The sequence below is a fragment of the Podarcis bocagei genome, assembly GCF_964188305.1.
Source record: "Podarcis bocagei genome assembly, chromosome: 12".
In the NCBI taxonomy this organism is placed as follows: Eukaryota; Metazoa; Chordata; class Lepidosauria; order Squamata; family Lacertidae; genus Podarcis; species Podarcis bocagei.
In genome coordinates, this window is record NC_138137.1 from 60,705,085 (window position 1) to 60,724,474 (window position 19,390).

General features: G+C 47.0%; 3 protein-coding genes across 5 annotated transcripts in view; all 3 read right to left on the reverse strand.

Moving 5' to 3' along the window:
* The window catches only part of LOC308569663 (GTPase IMAP family member 7-like), a 162,793-nt gene that overhangs the window by 55,997 nt on the left and 87,406 nt on the right, over positions 1-19,390 (reverse strand). The window lies entirely within an intron of this gene.
* On the reverse strand, positions 648-5,834 carry LOC308569682 (GTPase IMAP family member 2-like). Its single transcript, XM_081163912.1, has 4 exons — positions 5,712-5,834; positions 4,179-4,267; positions 3,267-3,291; positions 648-1,671 (listed from the first exon to the last, which is right to left on the reverse strand). The coding sequence occupies exons 2-4, from the start codon at positions 4,209-4,211 to the stop codon at positions 842-844; spliced, it is 888 nt and encodes a 295-aa protein (XP_081020038.1). The 5' UTR covers positions 4,212-4,267; positions 5,712-5,834; the 3' UTR covers positions 648-841.
* On the reverse strand, positions 9,195-12,054 carry LOC308569704 (GTPase IMAP family member 7-like). The gene is made up of 2 exons (XM_081163954.1): positions 11,761-12,054; positions 9,195-10,669 (listed from the first exon to the last, which is right to left on the reverse strand). The coding sequence occupies exons 1-2, from the start codon at positions 11,819-11,821 to the stop codon at positions 10,050-10,052; spliced, it is 681 nt and encodes a 226-aa protein (XP_081020080.1). The 5' UTR covers positions 11,822-12,054; the 3' UTR covers positions 9,195-10,049.

Below are 19,390 nucleotides of genomic sequence, written 5' to 3' on the forward strand. Positions count from 1 at the left end.
GAGCTTCAAGGATGAGTGGCAGGGATTCGAACCCAGCTCTCCCAGCTCTGAGCCTGACATTCGAACCACTACTGCCGCTCATTGAACTCTAACCTTCCAAGTTAAGTTAGGTTGCTCATCTTGCCACACAAGAGTTTATTTCTTTATTAATTACGTTTATATCCCACCTTTTCCTCCAAGGAGTTCATAATTCTCTCCCTCCCCATTTTATCCTCACAACAACACTGTGAGGTAGGCTAAGCTGAGAGTGAGTGATTGACTTGAGGTCACCCAGTGAGATTCATGGCTGAGTGGTGGGCATAGGCGCCGACTCCATGGGGCCTGAGGGGGCCCGAGCCCCCTCAAAAATTCGTTTGCGGGGGCTCCACCCCCCCAATAATCTCGGGCGCCCCTCCAGCAGAGCGCCACTGCCGCCCCTCCCCCAGCCCAAAATGCACAGGGTCGGGCTGCATGCCTCCTGCCCTCCCTCCCGAGCAAAAGCTCCACCCAATTTCCTTCGGAGCTGATTAATAGGCGCAGCACGCTCTCCCCTATTCGCTCACGAGGAGGCGGCGCCACTTTATCTGCATATTCATGAGCTTATTTATTATTCATGAGCTTTCGCGGGCTCCCCCAATATTTTTTATAAGTCGGCGCCCCTGGTGGTGGGGATCTGAACCCTGAGCAGTCAGGGATTTCCTAGTCTGACACTCTATCCCAGGGTTTCCCAAATGCGGGTCTCCAGCTGTTTTTTGGACTACAATTCCCACCATCCCTGACCACCGGTCTTGGTAGCTAGGGATGATGGGAGTTGTAGGCCAAAAACAGCTGGAGAGGGTATGGAAGACCAATATGAGCTATTTTAGGAGGCAGATGACCCAACTTGAAAGTAAGAAAACACACGCCAAATAATGTAGCCCAGCAAAGCACACCCAATTGCAATCCCCGTAGCGACCAACAACCAATCTGCCACGAGACGCGGTACATTCTGCCTCCTGCCAGAAACTTGCTCTGCTCTTTGCCTGGCCCATCTGTTCTCTATCATGTAACTCCTGAGATCTGCATTGGTTATGTCGGGCTCCAAGTACAGCTCGTTGATGTAATAGCCTCCTCTGTTCTCCTGAACCATGTCTTGGATCATGTCCATCAGCTCGGAGACCTGCTCCTCCCTCTCTTCCCCTTCTGCCCTGTTATTGAAAGCGCAGAAGCGGCTGCCACATTTCTCCATCAGCTCCTTGACAGCCTTGTTCTCTGACCACCCCACATAATCCCGCAAGGAGCCTCCACCTAAATCTTCTTTGCGGGTGAACAAGACCACCATGTGCCTGGTGGCCTCCAAGCCAAAGACATCCTGGACTTGCTTCGCTGCCGCCTCATCTTCTGCTGTGAAACGGCCCACCTGAGTCACGAAAACCAGAGCGTGGGGACCAGGCCTGGACAGCTCAATGCAACGGATGATCTCGGCTGCTAATTCTTCATCACTGAAGGCACCTGAGCTCAAAATATCTGCTGTGTCCACCACCAAGACAGTCCTGCCATTCCAGGTCCCCTGGCCTCTTTGGCAGGTCACAGTTGTTGTTCCTGGCCTAAGCGCCGACACAAATTCTTTCCGGCCAAGGATGGTGTTTCCCGTGGCACTTTTCCCGCAGCCTGTTTTACCGACGAGGATTATCCTCAGTTCTCTGTCTTCTCCTGTGAGCAATGGAGGAGATGTTAGAGAACAGGAGATCAGCAACCATAGGGCTCGAGTTCTCTCCGGGTGAACCTCAACCCTTTTCTGATATTCAACGCAACACCCCACTGCCGTCCAGCAAAGCTGAGGGGTGAAAATGGCGGCAGCTCACCTGTTTGTTGTTTGGGATGGAAATCAGGCAGGAGAATAGGATGGGGATTCGCTTCTGCTGCTTTTCTGATGATACAGTGGTACCTCCGTTTTTGAACATAATCCGTTCTGGAAGAACATTTCCAAAACGTTTGAAAACCGAAAACTCAATACGGAAGCCTCAGTACAATAGGGAAACTCAAAAAGGAAGCCGCGTAGTGTGTTCAGCTTCCAAAAATCATTTGAAAACTGGAGCAGTTACTTCCGGGTTTTCGGCATTCAAAACCCGAAATGTTTGACTACGGAGGTGTTCAACAACCGAGGCTCCACTGTATTTCCATTCCCTTAAAATTAGTGGCCTTTGTGTTGAAATGAACGGTGTGGTATTGTGTAATTAATCACAACATCCATTATGATCCGTGCTATTTTTGTAGAAAAAAGAGTGTGCTGGAGCTCACCAAAAACTTCTCCCTTGTTCTGTAACACTAACACACTTGAGAGGTACCGCAGCTGAGCTCCAGCTGAAAAAATCCCCTGGTTATTATTATTTATTAAATTTGTATGTCACCCTTCATCCAAAAAGTACAGGGCTTTTCACATCATAAAAATACGAAACGAGAAAACTAAAAACATAATGAAACAAGGACAAAAACAAACCACTAACCCCTTTCCCACAAACACATTTAAAAGGCCATAGAAAGTTAATCAGCCAAAGGCCTGGCTGAAGAGAAACTTTTTCTCTTGGTACCTAAAGGATCTGCAATGAAGGCACAAGGCAGGCCTCTCAGGGAGAGCATTCTGCAAATGGGGAGCCACTGTAGAAAAGGCCCTGCTCTTGTGTTGCCACCCTCCGGACTTCTTGAAGAGGAGATGCACAAAGAAGGATCTCAAGGGATGATTGCAGGAACCGGGCCGGTTCATATGGGGAAATTTAGCATGTTAAATTTGGCCATGGTGGATAGCAAGACGAATCAGGTAGTTTTTGTTGGAAGCTGGACTGCAGTGGAAGGAAAACTGTGCTGATTGTGCCAAGTACAGCTTAGACCCAGGTTATCTGAAGGACTGTCCTCTCCCAGACGAATTTGCCAGGGCTGCAAACAGGGGTGACAACCTGAATTTTTCAGATGGTTTATTCCTGTAGATCATAACATTCGTACAGTTGGTATCGTTCAAAATCCAAGCCGGTTCATATGCGGGAATACAGTCTTTCAGATAGCTTGGCCTGAAGCTGCAAAGGGCTTTAAAGGTCCTTGAATTTTGCCTGGAAAATGATGGGTAGCCAGAGAAGCTGTTGTAACCAGGGAATCGTCTGCTCCCTGTAACCTTCAGGAAGGGGAGAGCTGGGAATACTGGTGCGGTTTCAACTGGAACCATTAAAAATGGAGGAAGGGATAAATAATGTTTGTGAGACAGTAGCTAATGTAGATTTCTCCCCCAAAATGTGATGTTTTGCCTTCTTTCTTACCTTCTCCGACGGAATCTTCATCTGCCTGAAATATTTGTGATAGTTTAAGGTTAGTCCAGAGCAGCCTTCGGTTTGCAAACTTGAACACTAATTTGGTGCTAGTTGAGAAATGCTTTTAAATCTTTTATTTATTTATTATTATTATTATTATTATTATTATTATTATTATTATTATTATTATTATTATTAAATCACCCACTGCTCTTCTTTAAGAACAACCCCCCTGAATCTTCTCAGAGCTCTGAGGCCTCACTTTTTGCAAAGTGCACAGACCCTGAGAAACAGAGATGCCGTATTTTTCCGTGTATAACACGCCCCCTTGTATAAGATGACCCCTTTTTGGGGGGACTGTGACAAAAAATGGGGGGGGGGATTGCCACAGCCACCAATTGTCTGCACGCTCACTGCCACAAGCCCTCCTGCACACTACACAAAACCACACACAATTGCACGCAAGCATCGCCACTGCCGCTAACCAATCGCCCAATTGCCACAGCCGATCATAAGCAGGCCTTGACGCAGACACCAATCACACCCCCAATCGACAATGCCAGTCTCCGGCCAGCTGCCACCACCAATCACCAGTTTTCTCCTGCTCTGGAGGGCAGGACTCGAATCCATGGCTTCAAGTTATGAGAAAGGAGATTCTGACTAAACATCAGGAAAACCTTTCTGACAGTAAGAGCAGTTCAAGAGTTGTGGACTCTCCTTCCTGGAGATTTTAAAGCAGAGGCTGGGTGACCACCTGTCAGTGATTCTTTAACTGTGTTTCCTGAATTTCAGGGGGTTGGACTAGATGACCCCTGGGTCCCCTTCCAACTCTACAGTTCTATGATTCTATGAATTACCTTTCTACTCTCCTTTCTGTTAAATGATCCAAGAGCAAATTGCCCGCCCTTTCTTGGGGCTTACCTCTGAGGTTTTCAGCAATGGTTCACGTGACATGTTTTCTCCCGGGGCAATTTTCTTGCTTCAAGGCGACAGTCTTCCAGGATTTGTTCCTGCGAACAATGCAAGTTAGTCATTTGTCTGAAAGCCAGCCTGCCCCGTGAGCCGAAGGCAGGGCGTGGGTGCAACCTCTATGATGATACATCAACCCCAGTGCAGGGCTTGCTAAACTCAACAGAATTGCTGAAGCAATTCAAAGGGAAACCTCCACCAAGTCTGCTCAGGAGCAAGTCCTACTGAATTCAGTGGGGCTTCTTCCCAGGTGTATCAGGAAACCCCCCCCCCATCATTCAGTTTGTACAAACTTCACACACACTCACACACTACACACGCTACGCTTCTGTTATAAGTTCATTGAAAATCAACCATACATCGGATTTGCACTGTTCCACTTTTATTTTACTCCATGAAGGACTACAAAATGGGGAAGGTTTGATACAGGGCAGCCATAATCCCTTCAGCATCCCAGCACATCCACAGGAGCCCTGCCCAGTTGCTATGCCAACCCTGATGGTCCTAGACAGAAGACCATCAAGATCACAAAGAACTTGCATATGGGAGTGGATTCAGCACAGACTGGAACAAAGGACAATGATCAGATCTTCCCTCAGGGGGCAGGAAACTGCAAACTCCCCTTTGTCTCCTGGAAGTGACTCATGGGCAGGGGGAAAGGAGGAACCAGCCAGGTGACAGGACACTCAGGTTACCACCACCACCCCTCCCTCAACCCCTCCTTTCTGTGATGTATGCATGATGTTTCTGGGGGTGGGCTTGACCTAGAGGATGGAAATCTCAAAAGTTTTTATAAGGTCTTGCACACCATTTTTCTGTGTCTTTCCTCTCTCCTGCAAGTGAGGGGAACACCCTGTTGCAACAGTTCAATAAAGGCCAAGCCTACAGGCTGCTGTTTTGCTCCAAGTTGTCCTGGTTGGTGTCTTTGTTTTTGTCCAAGGGAGCCCTCAGATTTTCCCGGTAACACAGGTAAGTGTGGTTAGGATTGCAGCGTTCACTGTCTTATAAATTTAAGTCTTATTTATTTATTTCTAGAATATTTTTAATTGATTTTCAATTTTTAACATTTTTTATAACATCATATCTCCATTTATAAGTTTTTAGCTACAATTCAGTTTATATTTAAAGTAGATAATTAAATGAGCAAATTAAATGAATTCTCATATGCAGAAGATATTAAAAAATAAATTTAAGGAACCGCAGAAAGAGGCGGAAGGAAGCCAAACTTTGAAATGCTAAAATGATTGTGAAATTAATGAAATGTATAAATTTCAAAAGGATAAATAAAACCGTTTTTGAAAAAGCTCTTAATATTTTTATAATTGCACAGAAATTGTTGCAGAAGAAGAAACCCAAGAGTCTTGAAGTTGTTGGAAGACTCCTTCCTATTTTTGCTGCAACAGACTCTGGGTCTTTCTTAGGAGAGTGCCTCCTTGAAAAACGTCTCCGATTTTGACCCTGTTCTCTTCACCCCTTCCCATCTACCTCTTTGGAGATCACAGGTGTGGCTCCTCCAGATCTTTCCTACTTCTGGACGTTCTTGGACGACATTCTTTTCCTGAAGTGCAGACAGAAGAAGCAGAGGAGGCGGCTGCTGTCGGCTCCAAACTGGAAACGAAGGACATGCTGCAATAAACTACATTCTCCTCCAGTGAGAAATGGCTAAAACTCCACCCACAGCCTGCCAGGAAAAGCTGTTGGCTTAAAGAAAGAGTTTTTTGCCAGCACAAAAGCAATCGTGAGGGTTAATGCTGCTAAGTTCTGCTGCAAAGGAAGTTACAGACATTTCAACATTTTTGTTCGTGTGTCTTTGCAGCTATTTTGGTCCCGGTGTTTCCCTCCATGACCTTGACTCTCACTGTCTTTGTGTCCCTTATTCCTGTCCTGAAGTTTTAAAGGGGTGCAGGCAGCAGCTGCCCAGCAGAAAGGCAAGGCACTCTGCACAAGCTCAGAGACCATTGTGGCCCCATTATCATGGAATCAGAAGATTTGCCTTCAGAGCCTCTTTCTTTTTCCTGGCATTTTGCAGATTGTGTAGCTGCAAGCTCCAGTTCCCAACCCCTGTGCTAGAATGGTGGAATATAATAAACTGCCCCCAACTGGGGAGAATAACCTTACCGTATTATTCTCTGTATAAGACTATATTTCCCCCAATTTTTTAAAAGTTTAAAATTGGGGATCGTCTTATACATGGAACGTTTAAAATATTTATTGCTTAATTTGGGGCTCAAAAAATAGGGGTCGTCTTATACATGGGGGCGTCTTATAGACGGAAAAATACAGCAATTACAATTAAAGTCCTTCTACAGATTTTGCACACTTTCCCTGCAGCTGCACTGTGCATGCTACACTTGCTATAGGAAAATCCCAGGGCTCACTTGGATTGCCAAACAAAGACACCAGCCAAAAAATGAGGAGCAAAACAGCAGCTGGTCGGCTTGATCTTTTATTCAAAAGACTGCTGCAACAGGACTTCCACATGGCAGAAGCCCCGAACAAAGGGATGCTTCCTCTTTCATAAGTTTTCTTTTTGTGGGAATGTTCAGGGATGCAGGAGAGGATATATTGTCTGATTATAGCCTTTCCAACTTGTGTAAACAAGTTCACAATTTAGCAGAGTAACATTCCCCTTTTAAAACTTGCAGTGGATGCGTTTGCTCAGGCTCGCTAAAGCCTCTATAATAACTGTTCTGGTATTTCCCCCTTATTCCCTCATAAAAGATAAGACACGACACAGTCTTCTATAAAAGTATAAAAAGAGTTTACTCACACATCATTCTGTTCACAATAGGATCCCAGAAGGCAGACTTAGCTTAGAAAAGTAACACACACCTGAAAACTCTCTCACAAGAAGACAGTCCCTTTGTCCTCTCTAGAGCATCTTTGGCTAAGCAGATGTTGCTTCTTCGATGCATGTAGTCAAACAGAGAGAGATGGCTGCCCTGTCCTATGCTTTTGTCATTACCTGCACAGGTGAGGCCACGCCCACCTCTAGTCACATGCAGAGGAAGTCTGTCCCAGCCCAGAAGGAAACAGGAAGTTTACCTGCTGGCTGGACAAACATTCCTCCCCATGTGTAAACACGTTCACTCTGGGAATGTTGTAGTTGTGTTTCACATCCCCCACTTTCCCCCACAAACACCTTTGGTGAAACATCATGCACACATCTTAGATACATCATACATATGTCACAAATGGGGAGGGGTCTCTGGCAGAAACCCGTCCATCGGGTTCTGCCCCCAACCCTCTCTTGCCCTCCACCTTACCCCCATCGAGTGATACAAAGGAAGTATTGACAAGTTCCTGGGTTTCCAGGTCAGGTAATGACACCTCTTTGTCCTGACCACAATCCATTCTTGGATGGTTGGCTATTGTGCGTGAGATGACTACCTGCCTGGCACCCATTTGCCAGGATGCCAGGGAGTATCTCTTGTGCAAGATGCTACTGAGTATGTGATCCCAGGTTTCAGGGAATATGGTTGCCCACATCCCAGACTCCCCCCTTGATAGCTATTCCTTCCCTGAACAGAACAAAGTTGGAATGGCACAAATCCAGACAGGAGAGATTTTATACGCCTTTCTAAAGTTTTCCCAGTGAGCCAATATGTAGATATGTTTATCAGTGGATTGTTGCATTTGGTGATGTGCAGCGGAGGCCCTTTGAACAGAGATACAAAAAAACTGTGATGAAGTGTTTTGTGGGGACATTTGCAGGAGTGATTGTGTTGAGTTTGGTAGTTGGTGTGTGTGTGTGTGTGTGTGTGTGTGTGTGTGTGTGTGTGATGTCTGCTGGAGGGCAAACACCCTGCCCATCCCCAACCTTTACATAAATTCCTGTAACACACTCCAGATATATGCATGTGAAATAAGGTTTTCGTACAGCATAAACAAAACATAGCATGTGGGATGAAACTGCAAGATCTCTGCTGCTCTGTTGTGCAAAGAGGAGAGAAACCGCTATGTTGTTTTGCATTCAAGGTGGAGCAGAAGATAGAAACGACTGATATGAAAAACAGAATGCTCTTCCTGCCTATCGGGGTTTCCCACACTAGGCAGGGTGTTATTTGTAACTGTGCTAATTCTCAGAAATGGTCCACAGCACATAGATTTCGCTTTCGCTTTCGCTGTTTACTCCCATAGTTTCCCTGCAGCTTTCTCTGCCTTCCTTGGCCTCCTGAGCAGGGAGAGCCTTCTGAAATCTCAATCAGGGATAGTCCGACCACGAGGTGGGAGAATGCATGTCCTCAAAGAGCCCCTGTTTTCCAGGGACAGCCCAGGAATTGCAGAAGCCATCCCAGTTTCTGATTTGATCCTGGAATGCCCCGGTTTTCCTTTTTCCTCCCCTCGGAAGTATGGGAGAACAATTAAAAGTGGTGTGTGTAGGAGCAAAAATGGACTCCTGTTTACCCTGAAAATAAAATTCCTGCACCAAACGGAGGAAATGGTGATGGTGGCGCACAAAGCCCCTCCTATAATTTTGAAGGAAAAGGTCACCAATCCCCTTTCCATTCCGTAATTGCAATGCTTCAGCTGCCATCCATTTCTCAGGAAACACTGGGAGTGTTTATTCCTTAATTGTAAATTGAGCCTTGCGCTGTCTACTCATATGTAAATCCCACGGTATTCAAGGGTGCTTACTCCCAGGTAACTGGGTAAAGACTAGGCAGCTTTACACTGCAAGCCGAACCATTTTTACTCAGAAGTAAGTCGCACTCAGTTCAATAGGATTTCCCATGGGGCTGCCCCTACAAATACCAGACAGATGGGCGATTAAAGGGTCTGAGGAACAAGGAGGTGGAATGAGGGATGCAGGACAAATTTGATCCAGCTTCCATTGAAAGGTGGAAATAGTAAATTTCCACTTTCCAAAGCAAAATGAAACAGCCAATATCTAAAATCCTCCCTTTCTGGAATCTCGCGACACAGTTCTCTAGCTGGAGTTCACAAGGACGCATATAACCATGAAAATGACATGCAAAGGTGCATTTTATTAGGAACTGTGTCTTGCAAAAGTATGTATGTAATTTACAAAGGTGTTTGTTAGGAGAAATTGACACAAAAATATGGCTAAACTTTCATAATGGTTCAAAAATAAAAATAATGCATTTCCAGAGAGTTTAAGACTGGAAAAATGAGAAACTGAGAGAACTGAAGTGGATTGATGTATCCACTCCTATGTGGGGTTTAGGAAACTGCAGACAGTTATGTTATTATTTTCATAAAATTCCTTTACCTCTTGATTGTAGAAAACCTCAAAGTGCTTTGCAAAATGAATAAAACAACAGGATTATGATTAATAACAATGAAAACATCCACAAATTAAAACCAGCGACAAACTACAAACTTATCAGTATTCTAAATATGTGAGTAGCCTTGTCTGATCAAAAATGTTTTTTGCAGGCAGCAAAAAAAGCAAAGTTGCCTGCCTGATGTTGATATGCAGGGAGGGTTGGTGCCGCCACACCGAAAGAGCAATTACTTATCAATGCAGAACAGATATTATATGGCACCTGTAACTGTGCCCATTCTGCCAATCGAAGCATCCAGAGACCACATGTGGGGTCAGGCGATCTCAGGGCTAAACTGCTCCCAAACTGTTACGGACTTAATATCCTGAGAGCAATGCCTTGAACTTGGCCTGGCAGCAAATTGGGAGCCAGGGCAGCTCTCTGAGCCCAGGCGTCCTAGGCTGACAAACACCTGCTGCTGTCAACAATGGTGGCATCCTGCACTCATTGCAACTTCCAGATTAGGCACAAGGGAAGCCCCACATATTTTAGAAAGAAACGAAACACTATGAACTAGATGATATAAGAGCATCCTTCAATTCTTTCCCCTTTCCTCCTCTTTCCCTTTTTCTGTGCAGGGCCTTGATCCATCCCTATGAAGGATCTTCCACAGCATTTCCATCAGCAGCTTGGAGGCTTCCTCCTTCTCTTCTCCAGCTGCCTTGTTATTCAAAGCGAAGCAGCAATTCTCACATTTCTCAACCAGTTTCTTAACCTTGTTTTCGGACTTCTCCACATAGTCCTCCAAGGATTCACCTTTCAAATCCTCTTTGTGGGTGAACAAGACAAGCATGCGCTTCCCGAACTTCTTCCTAAATCTTTTCTTGACCTTTTTAGCAGTTTTCTTGTCTTCTGGAGTGAAACGGCCCACGGTGATCACAAAGACCAGAACGTAAGGACTGGACTTGCAGAGTTTTTTGATCTCTCGCTTGTGCTGTTTGAGAGATTTTGAACTAGAGACAGCGGGCGTGTCAATCACAGAAAACTTCTGGCCCTTAAATTCCCCACTCGCCTTCTCGACATTCTGAGTTGTCGGATTAGCTGAAAAAGCCGAGTGAAATTTCTCCTGTCCGAGGAGGGTGTTCCCTGTGGCACTTTTCCCCACACCGGCCTTGCCAAGAAGGACGATACACAGTTCTGATTCATCCTTGTCCCCTGTGAATTAGAAAGTTCACGTCAGAGCAGTGCTCTTCAACTTTTTTGAGCCCACAGCTCCCTTGACCAACCACATTCTTGCAGTGGATCCCCTGGGGATCTGTTACACGTAAGGGGGGGAGTCCCCCCTTCCTACCCGTCCCTTTTCTTTTTTTAAAAAAAATTCTAAATTAATTTTACATTTATGATTTGACATTCAGACTTAGAATACAATAATGAAATATTGAATTCTCTGAATTCTCCGACCTCCCTCCTCCCCTCCGTGGAGTCCACAAACAACATTTTCTTCTGCATCTCATACCATTTTCTATTTATCTATATAACTCAAATTTTAACCATAATTCTTTTCACATTGCAAGTGTTATTGTAGTCCTGCTAATGTTTTTAATTGTTTACAGTGTTCTTTCAGGTACTGTGGTACCTCAGGATGAGAACAGAAATTGTTCTCCCGCGGCGCGGCAGCGGTAGAAGGCCCCATTAGCTAAAGCGGTGCTTCATGTTAAGAACAGTTTCAGGTTAAGTATGGACCTCCGGAAGGAATTCAGTATTTAAACCGAGGTACCATTGTATATGGAATAAACACACACACAAACATATTTTGAGGAGCAAAAAAGAGGACACATTTGCCAACTTCTACTGGAAAAAGATGGGGAAAAGGTGGTGCTGTGGGTTAAACCACTGAGCCTAGGACTTGCCAATCAGAAGGTCGGCAGTTCGAATCCCCGCGACGGGGTGAGCTCCCGTTGCTCAGTCCCTGCTCCTGCCCACCTGGCAGTTCGAAAGCACGTCAAAGTGCAAGTAGATAAATAGGTACCGCTCCGGAGGGAAGGTAAACAGCGTTTCCGTACGCTGCTCTGGTTCGCCAGAAGTGGCTTAGTCATGCTGGCCACATGACCCGGAAGCTGTACGCCGGCTCCCTTGGCCAGTAAAGCGAGATGAGCGCTGCAACCCCAGAGTCGGCCACAACTGGACCTAACGGTCAGGGGTCCCTTTACCTTTACCTTTACTGGAAAAAGAGGGCACATGGCAACCCTCTATGATATTCCCTATCCTATGCAGCAGGATGTTAAACTCAATGGGAGAACACTTACCAGAATCTTTCCGACGGGATCTGTGCCACCACTTCTGCCCCTGGAATGTTTGTTGCAACATAACATGTTAGCTACTAGCAGCCTTCGGTCAGCAAACCCAACGCCCCGGGACACGGGTCCTCAAAAGTGCAAACTTGAGAGAGGATTATCGTAAATGTGTGGGGCCTGTGTTCCTTGGGGGAGAGGGTAGTTAAAAGGTGTCAGGAACTGGGGTTATTGCAGGAGTGGGTGATGGGCTCATGTTTCTACATGCCAAACACTCCTACTTTGTGACATATTTGTGATGTATCTGGAAATGTACAGTGGTACCCCGCAAGACGAACGCCTCGCGAGACGAAAAACTCGCAAAACGAAGAGACTTGCGGAACGAATTAATTTCATCTTGCGAGGCACCACTGTATTATGGGAAAGGGCGGAAGGTCTTAAAAGTTCACGCAACCCCAAGCTTGGGGTTCCTATTCTCTGTGTGTTTGAACCTTGTTGCAACAAATAAAGATCAGGTCTACTGGCCACTGTTTTGCTTCTTTCACTTGGCTGGAGACTCCTCCTCCTGCTGACCAGAGGGATCCGCGGGGAGTGGCACCCCGGCGAGCCAGGCAGCGGAGGAAATCCTCACCCCAGGATTTTTCCTTATGGCTGAAGTGACAATTGACAAAAGCTCCTCCTTCATTAGGATCATGAGGACCAAACTGGGACTGCAAAAGCTACTTCCTCTGTCCTGCAGGAGAGCTGGGAGGAGAGCTGGACTCCTTAAGCCGGCCAGGATCCGGATATAGAATCATAGAATCATAGAATCATAGAATCAAAGAGTTGGAAGAGACTACAAGGGCCATCGAGTCCAACCCCCTGCCAAGCAGGAAACACCATCAGAGCACTCCTGACATATGGTTGTCAAGCCTCTGCTTAAAGACCTCCAAAGGAGGAGACTCCACCACACTCCTTGGCAGCAAATTCCACTGTCAAACAGCTCTTACTGTCAGGAAGTTCTTCCTAATGTTTAGGTGGAATCTTCTTTCTTGTAGTTTGGATCCATTGCTCCGTGTCCGCTTCTCTGGAGCAGCAGAAAACAACCTTTCTCCCTCCTCTATGTGACATCCTTTTATATATTTGAACATGGCTATCATATCACCCCTTAACCTCCTCTTCTCCAGGCTAAACATGCCCAGCTCCCTTAGCCGTTCCTCATAAGGCATCGTTTCCAGGCCTTTGACCATTTTGGTTGCCCTCCTCTGGACACGTTTAGGATATCTCCTAAATGGCACCTTGGTTCCCACTTACCTTGGGGGATCCTGACTGCTTTGCCATATCTCGCTGCCGCTGACGCACCCGCCCTGGTCTCTTCTCCCTGCAAATGATAGAGTTACGGCTGTACGAATGATTGCAAGCTACTTTCTGTGGCAGATTTTTATTTTTGCAGTCCATACATGTTAATTTTAAATCCCAGTAAAATCCCACTTATTTCTTTATTTCCACTGATGTGCAGATTTACAGAACGAAAACCAGCAGCATGACACACATGAAGAGGAAATGTTTTACGAATTCAAAAGACCACACACCCATTAAACGGATACCAATCCAGAGATTTCTACAATTGTGCAGTTGGGGTGCCGTGAAATGGCTGGGTCAGACTTCAGGGATATCATTCTCAGGCAAAAAAGGCTTTTAAATGTGTCAAGAGATGGAATCAGTTCCTGTGCGTAGTCACCTGAGCCTGAGGGTAAAACTCGGTGCCATCAGGAACTAGAGCAAAACTGATCCTACCACAAATTCTTCAAATAATTTTAAAATATTTTGGGCATGAATCCACCCCAAATCTTGGGTTTTGTTTCCTTGTTCTATATGCAATTACTTAATTTTTTTCTGGGCAGAGTTGTGGTACTCAAAACAGGTTCTGAGGCTGAGCCCTGCCTCAAATCAGTTCTCTGTTTCTCATTTTGACAAATACAGCTCTCTAAATTTGTGCAGCAATCTGCATTAAAAATAAAACAAACCTTCTGCAAATTCACCAGCATTTAGTGCAAATCTCTCCTAAAAAAACATTTTTGTATGTACACATTCTTGCAAGCAATTTCCCCCAACATAATGCATGGATTTTTTGATTTTTTAAAAAAGTAATATATGTATTTTATTCCACACTTCCCCCTGCTTTTTGCATTTTCATATACATGGTTTGGCTGGAGAACTGCACCACAAAATTCAGGAAAGTGTGAATCGCGAAGGTTGGCTGTGTTTCAGTTTCCATTTTATTTCAGAAAGTGCAAATTATGTAGGCTCAATTTTAACTGTGAACTGAATTCCTCCCCTGTCCCTATCCTCGCATAAAGTCCCCTCAGCGAGGCATCACCAACCCTCATCTTTTCATGGGCAAACATATTGTGAGCCAGGTTTCATCTTGTCATCATGCAAACGCCCCTTTGGATGGCTACAACCAGCAGATTCCGAATGCCTATTTTGATTTCTTCATGCAGAAATGCTTTGCCTGTGAGCTGCAGTCCTAACCATCCCACTGGGCTCAGTTCTGAGCCGACACGTACAAAATTGCACCATGAAAAAACTAATCGGTTTGGACTCCTTTGCCTGCCCCCCCCCACCTTTGGCTTCTCTTCCCCCTTCTCTTCCCCCTACCTTTTTGGAGATCACAATAATTCTCTCTTCATCTGTGGATTTTTCCTACTTCTGCTCTGCTCTGTATGCTGCTCCTTCCTCCGCTCTCCCTGAAATCGTTCAGCTTATGAGACGAAGGTTCGCTCGGAGCTGAAAATGAAAGTTCACAGGGCAGAATAAATTCGGTTTCCTGAAGCAGAGCAGGGGACGCCCCCTGGCTGCCCGAGACAGCAGCAGGTTGGAAGGGAAAAGGCTTTGCAAGCAACTCCGGGGGGAGAGGGAGACTGCAAGCGGCAGGCAGTCCAATCCTGCACATGCATTCTCAAAAGCCAACCCCACAGAGTCCATGGGGCTCCACTCATGGCACGTGGACAGAGAAATGAGACAGAAAAGTTTCCCTCTCTCATTAGAACTTGTGTCTAGGGCCGGATTGAGGTTTGAAGAGGCCCTCAGCTCCTGAAGGTAATGGGGCCCTTTCTATGTCCAGCTGCCCTTTGTCAGCAACAAATTGTCACTGTTTTTTGTGTTGAATATATGCTATATGGTAATTTATGGACGTCATAGGCATCTCAAGCCATTTGCACATCACAAAATATGCATTATATCAAAGTAATTGTTTTTTATCTTCTATTTTGGAAATGAGAAGGGACACAGGTGGTGCTGTGGTCTAAACCATAGAGCCTAGGACTTGCCAATCAGAAGGTCGCGGTTCGAATCCACGCGACGGGGTGAGCGCCTGTTGCTCGGTCCCTGCTCCTGCCCACCTAGCAGTTCGAAAGCACCTCAAAGTGCAAGTAGATAAATAGGTACCATTCCGGCGGGAAGGTAAACTGTGTTTCCATGTGCTGCTCTGGTTCGCCAGAAGCGGCTTCATCATCCTGGCCACATGACCCAGAAGCTGTACGCCGGCTCCCTCGGCCAGTAAAGTGAGATGAGTGCCGCAACCCCAGAGTCGGCCATGACTGGACCTAATGGTCAGGGGTCCCTTTACCTTTACCTTTATTTTGGAAATGTACCATTTTTTCCCCTTTACATTTTTTAGGGGACCCCAAGCGAATGGGGCCCTAAGCTATAGCTTCTTCAGCTTCTACGTAAATCCAGCACTGCTTGTGGACATTCACATTTGCAAAATGCTCTCCAAACTGCAGGAGCCGAGCTACTTCCCAGAGAGTAACTGCTTTGCTGCTTCAGAACTGATAAGCCATTTCTTATCTCAAGTCTGGCAAACAGACTTGCAGGAGAGGCTTGTCTCAGGAGAAAGCTGCTCTTTCTCCTCTGTCACTTTAAAAGCAAGGCAGAATAAAATGCTTTTTGTATTTTAAAGGAATATTTCTGTATTTTATGGCTTAAGGTTAGAATCATAGAATTGATCCTGAGCTGATCCCAAGGATCATCTAGTTTAACCCTCTGCAATGCAGGAATCTGCAAGTTGCCGTAAGGGGATCGAATTCGTGACCTTGGCGCTATGAGACCATGTTGGTTTGTCATCAGGAGAATTTAGAGAGGGGAAATTGTGTGCAGGCAAAGGGTTAAACACTGCCTTCTCTGTCTTCTGAATACCCCCCTCCCCAAACCATTTTTCTTTGTCTTTTCAAAATTTCCTTATGGACACTCATTCATGCTTGTTTGAGACTCAGTCAGTTGTCGGCGTCACACGTTGAAAGAACAGTAAAAGCACATGACTTCCTTCCAGGAATCCTGGGAACTGTAGTTCACCTCCCAGAGAGCAACAATCCCAGACACCCTTCGCAAACTCCAGTTCCCAGAATTCTGTAGGAAATCATGCAGCTTAAATGTAGAGTGTGCAGTCAGCCCCAATCACCTATTTATTAAGTGGGAATAATTATAGTTTGCCACCCAGATCAGAATCCTTCCCATTAACAAGTGGGGATTTTCATCTGTACTTGCGAGGGTACGGCAATATCTGGTTTTCATCATTGCAATGACATTTATATACCACAATGTCTGAAATAAGGATGGAGCTATAGAGGTGAACAGATATCTGGTTTTCAACACGGCCATATATCACTAGCTAAACACCATGATATACCGATATATCACAATGTCTGATGGATGGATGGAGCTGTGTAGAGGCACTGACTGGCTTCACGGTTTTCCCCACATTGTGATTTCTGCATAGCACACACACATCATGATCTGCAATATATTGCCTGCTCAAATATTATGAAACCAATATCACAATAGTACTGGCTTTGATAAGGTTCATACATGTGAGGTTGTTTTCCTTGTTTGCATGTGTGGAACAGTTTTATATGTGCTTCTATTGTTACGTTTGTCCTGTTCAATTGGTTTGACATGTAATTCAGAAATGGAATGAACTGATGCAATCTGTAATGGTTCTAGGGGTTGCTCGTGCGTAAATCGACGCCACACCTGGCTAGGTTACCTGGGTGAACCCTTTCTGTCCGGACAGCCACTCACCTGTGGCTGTCTCAATCGCTGGCAGAATCCGTCAGTGGGCGTTTCTTGAACTTCTTCCAGCAAAGAAGCTCTTTGACGCCTAGTTGCCGCCTACTCTCCCTGCGCGGAAGACTTCTGCGCAGGGAGGGTGTGGGCAGCGGAGGACCCGTGCTCTCCCCGCTCTGGTCTCTGGCGAGGAGTCATGGAGCCACCTCGCCGATTCCCCCATCTGCCCCCCTTCTCCACTGGTGCTACGCTGAATTCCTTCCCCAGAAGATGGGCTGCTTCTCTCCCTCCCGGGACGCTCTCCGGAACCCCTCTGGAGCCCTCCCTCTCCCTCGGGCTCCGATGGCAGTTCCCTGACATCCACCTCCTCCCCAGGACCCCCTCCACCCCCGGCGCGATTTTCCGATTCAACCTCGTCTCTTTCCTCGCCCGACGATACGGGGAATCCCATGAAGGAGCTGTCACCATCCTCTGAGGATTCAAAACCACCTTCCCACCCGCTCCGATCTCTTCCCGCGGGGTGGACCTCCCAGTCTGATTCTTCTCCCTCTGACACCTCCCCTCCCTCCTCTTCGGAGGCAGGAAAACCCACAAAGTCCCCTTCGACGTCTGTGGTTCCAAATTCTTCCTCCCAGAACCTTGCTAGTGGTTTTGGTTTATCCGGAAACAAACGGTGGAATTCTCCCACCAGATAGCCGTCATTGATTGATTCAGTGGGGACCCACGTGTTTTCTGACCTGGGTTCTCCCTCCCAAGCTACCAAGTACTCCACCTGGTGGCCTCACCACCTTGAATCGAGTATTTCCATGGCTTGGTTGCGGTGTTCCCTCTCCTCTACCAGCGGGTGGGTGGCGACTTCCCCCTCCCGCCCCGGAAATTCCCGCCCCTCCCTGTACGGTGAAAGTAGGGAACTATGGAACACCGGATGTATCTTCATGCTGTCCGGCAACTTGAGCTTGAATGCCACGGGGTTCACCTGCTGTGTTACCTCAAAACGCCCCAGCTGCCTCGGCTGCAACTTCTTGCACCCTCCCTTTAGGGGTAACCCTTAGGTTGACAACCACACCCGGTCTCCCACCCGTATGGCCTCCCCCTCCCGACGGTGCTTGTCCGCCTGCCTCTTGTAAACTTCCTTGGCCCGCTCCGAGTTCATCTTGAGTTGCTGGTGCAAGGCCTCCATTTCTTCTACAAACTGCTCTGCTGCGGGTACACTCCATCCTTCCTCCCCACTCCCCGGGAAGGCCCTGGGGTGACACCCATAATTGGCCTTGAACGGGCTCATTCCCGTGGACACATGTTCAGCGTTATTGTATGCAAATTCAGCCAGCGCTAGTTTCTCTACCCAATCGTTCTGTCTCTCGCTGACGTAGCAGTGTAGGTATCGCTGGAGTATACTGTTCGCTCTTTCTTCTTGTCCGTTGGTTTCCGGGTGCCTCGCCGTCGAGAAGCCCACCTCGACCTGTAGGAAGCTCATGAGCTTCCTCCAGAACCTGGAAGTAAATTGTTTCCCACGATCCGAGATTACCCTCGAGGGAGCCCCATGCAGCCTGAAAATGTGATCCACAAACAACCGGGCTGTCTCCTCTGCCGTCACCGCGTGTGAGCAAGCTATGAAATGGCACATTTTTGTCAGTAAATCGACTACTACCATGACTGCTGTCTTCCCCCTTGACTTGGGCAAATCTGTCATAAAATCAATGGACACCACCTCCCAGGGCCTTCCTGGTGTAGGTAAGGGTTCCAGTAACCCCGCGGGGGCAGCTCTCTCCCCCTTTGCCCTCTGGCATCGGTTGCACCCCCGTACATATTCCCGTACGTCTTCCCTCACCTTTGGCCACCAGAACTGCCTGGTGACAAGTAGCATGGTCTTGTGCTGTCCAAAGTGCCCCGCTGTTGGGTTGTCATGGAGCTATTTAAGTACCTTCCCCCTCAAGGTCTCCCCCAGTACATACAGTGCCCCCTTATAGTACAGTAGCCCTTCTTTTTCCTCAAACACTCCATGGTCTTCCCTTCCGTCCCAGAGTTCCCTGATTTTCGCTTGAGCGAATGTGTCGTCTCTAGTAAGCCCGGCCAGTTCTCGTTTCCCAACCAACGCTCCCCCCCACACCCATCGGTCCTCGGGAAACACCTGTTGGATCTCCGGCAGTCCCTCTCCTTCCATGTACTCCGGTTTCTGGGAGAGAGCATCTGCTCTTACGTTTTCCTCTCCCGGCACGTATCGGATCTCGAAGGAAAACTTGGAGAACTCCTGAGCCCATCAAATTTGTCTCTGGTTGAGCACTCGCGCTGTCCGCCAGTATTCCAAGTATACTCCTGCATCTCCCGGTCGGACATGGCATACAGCTTACCCACCAGCAACTGAGCCCCTGGGAGTAAGTTGATTTGGCAGTCAAAGGGCCTGTGGGGGAGGGGGTAGTCTATCTGCCTCCTTCTCACTGAAGACTTCCTTCAGGTCAGCATATTGTGATGGCACCTCCCCTTTTTGTTCCACTGCCAGCCCACCCACCCTGGCCACCGTCATTCTTGGGTTCTCCCTTCCCAGACAGTGTCCTAAGCAGTAAGCTGACCCAAAGGTGACTGACCGCTGATGCCATGACAC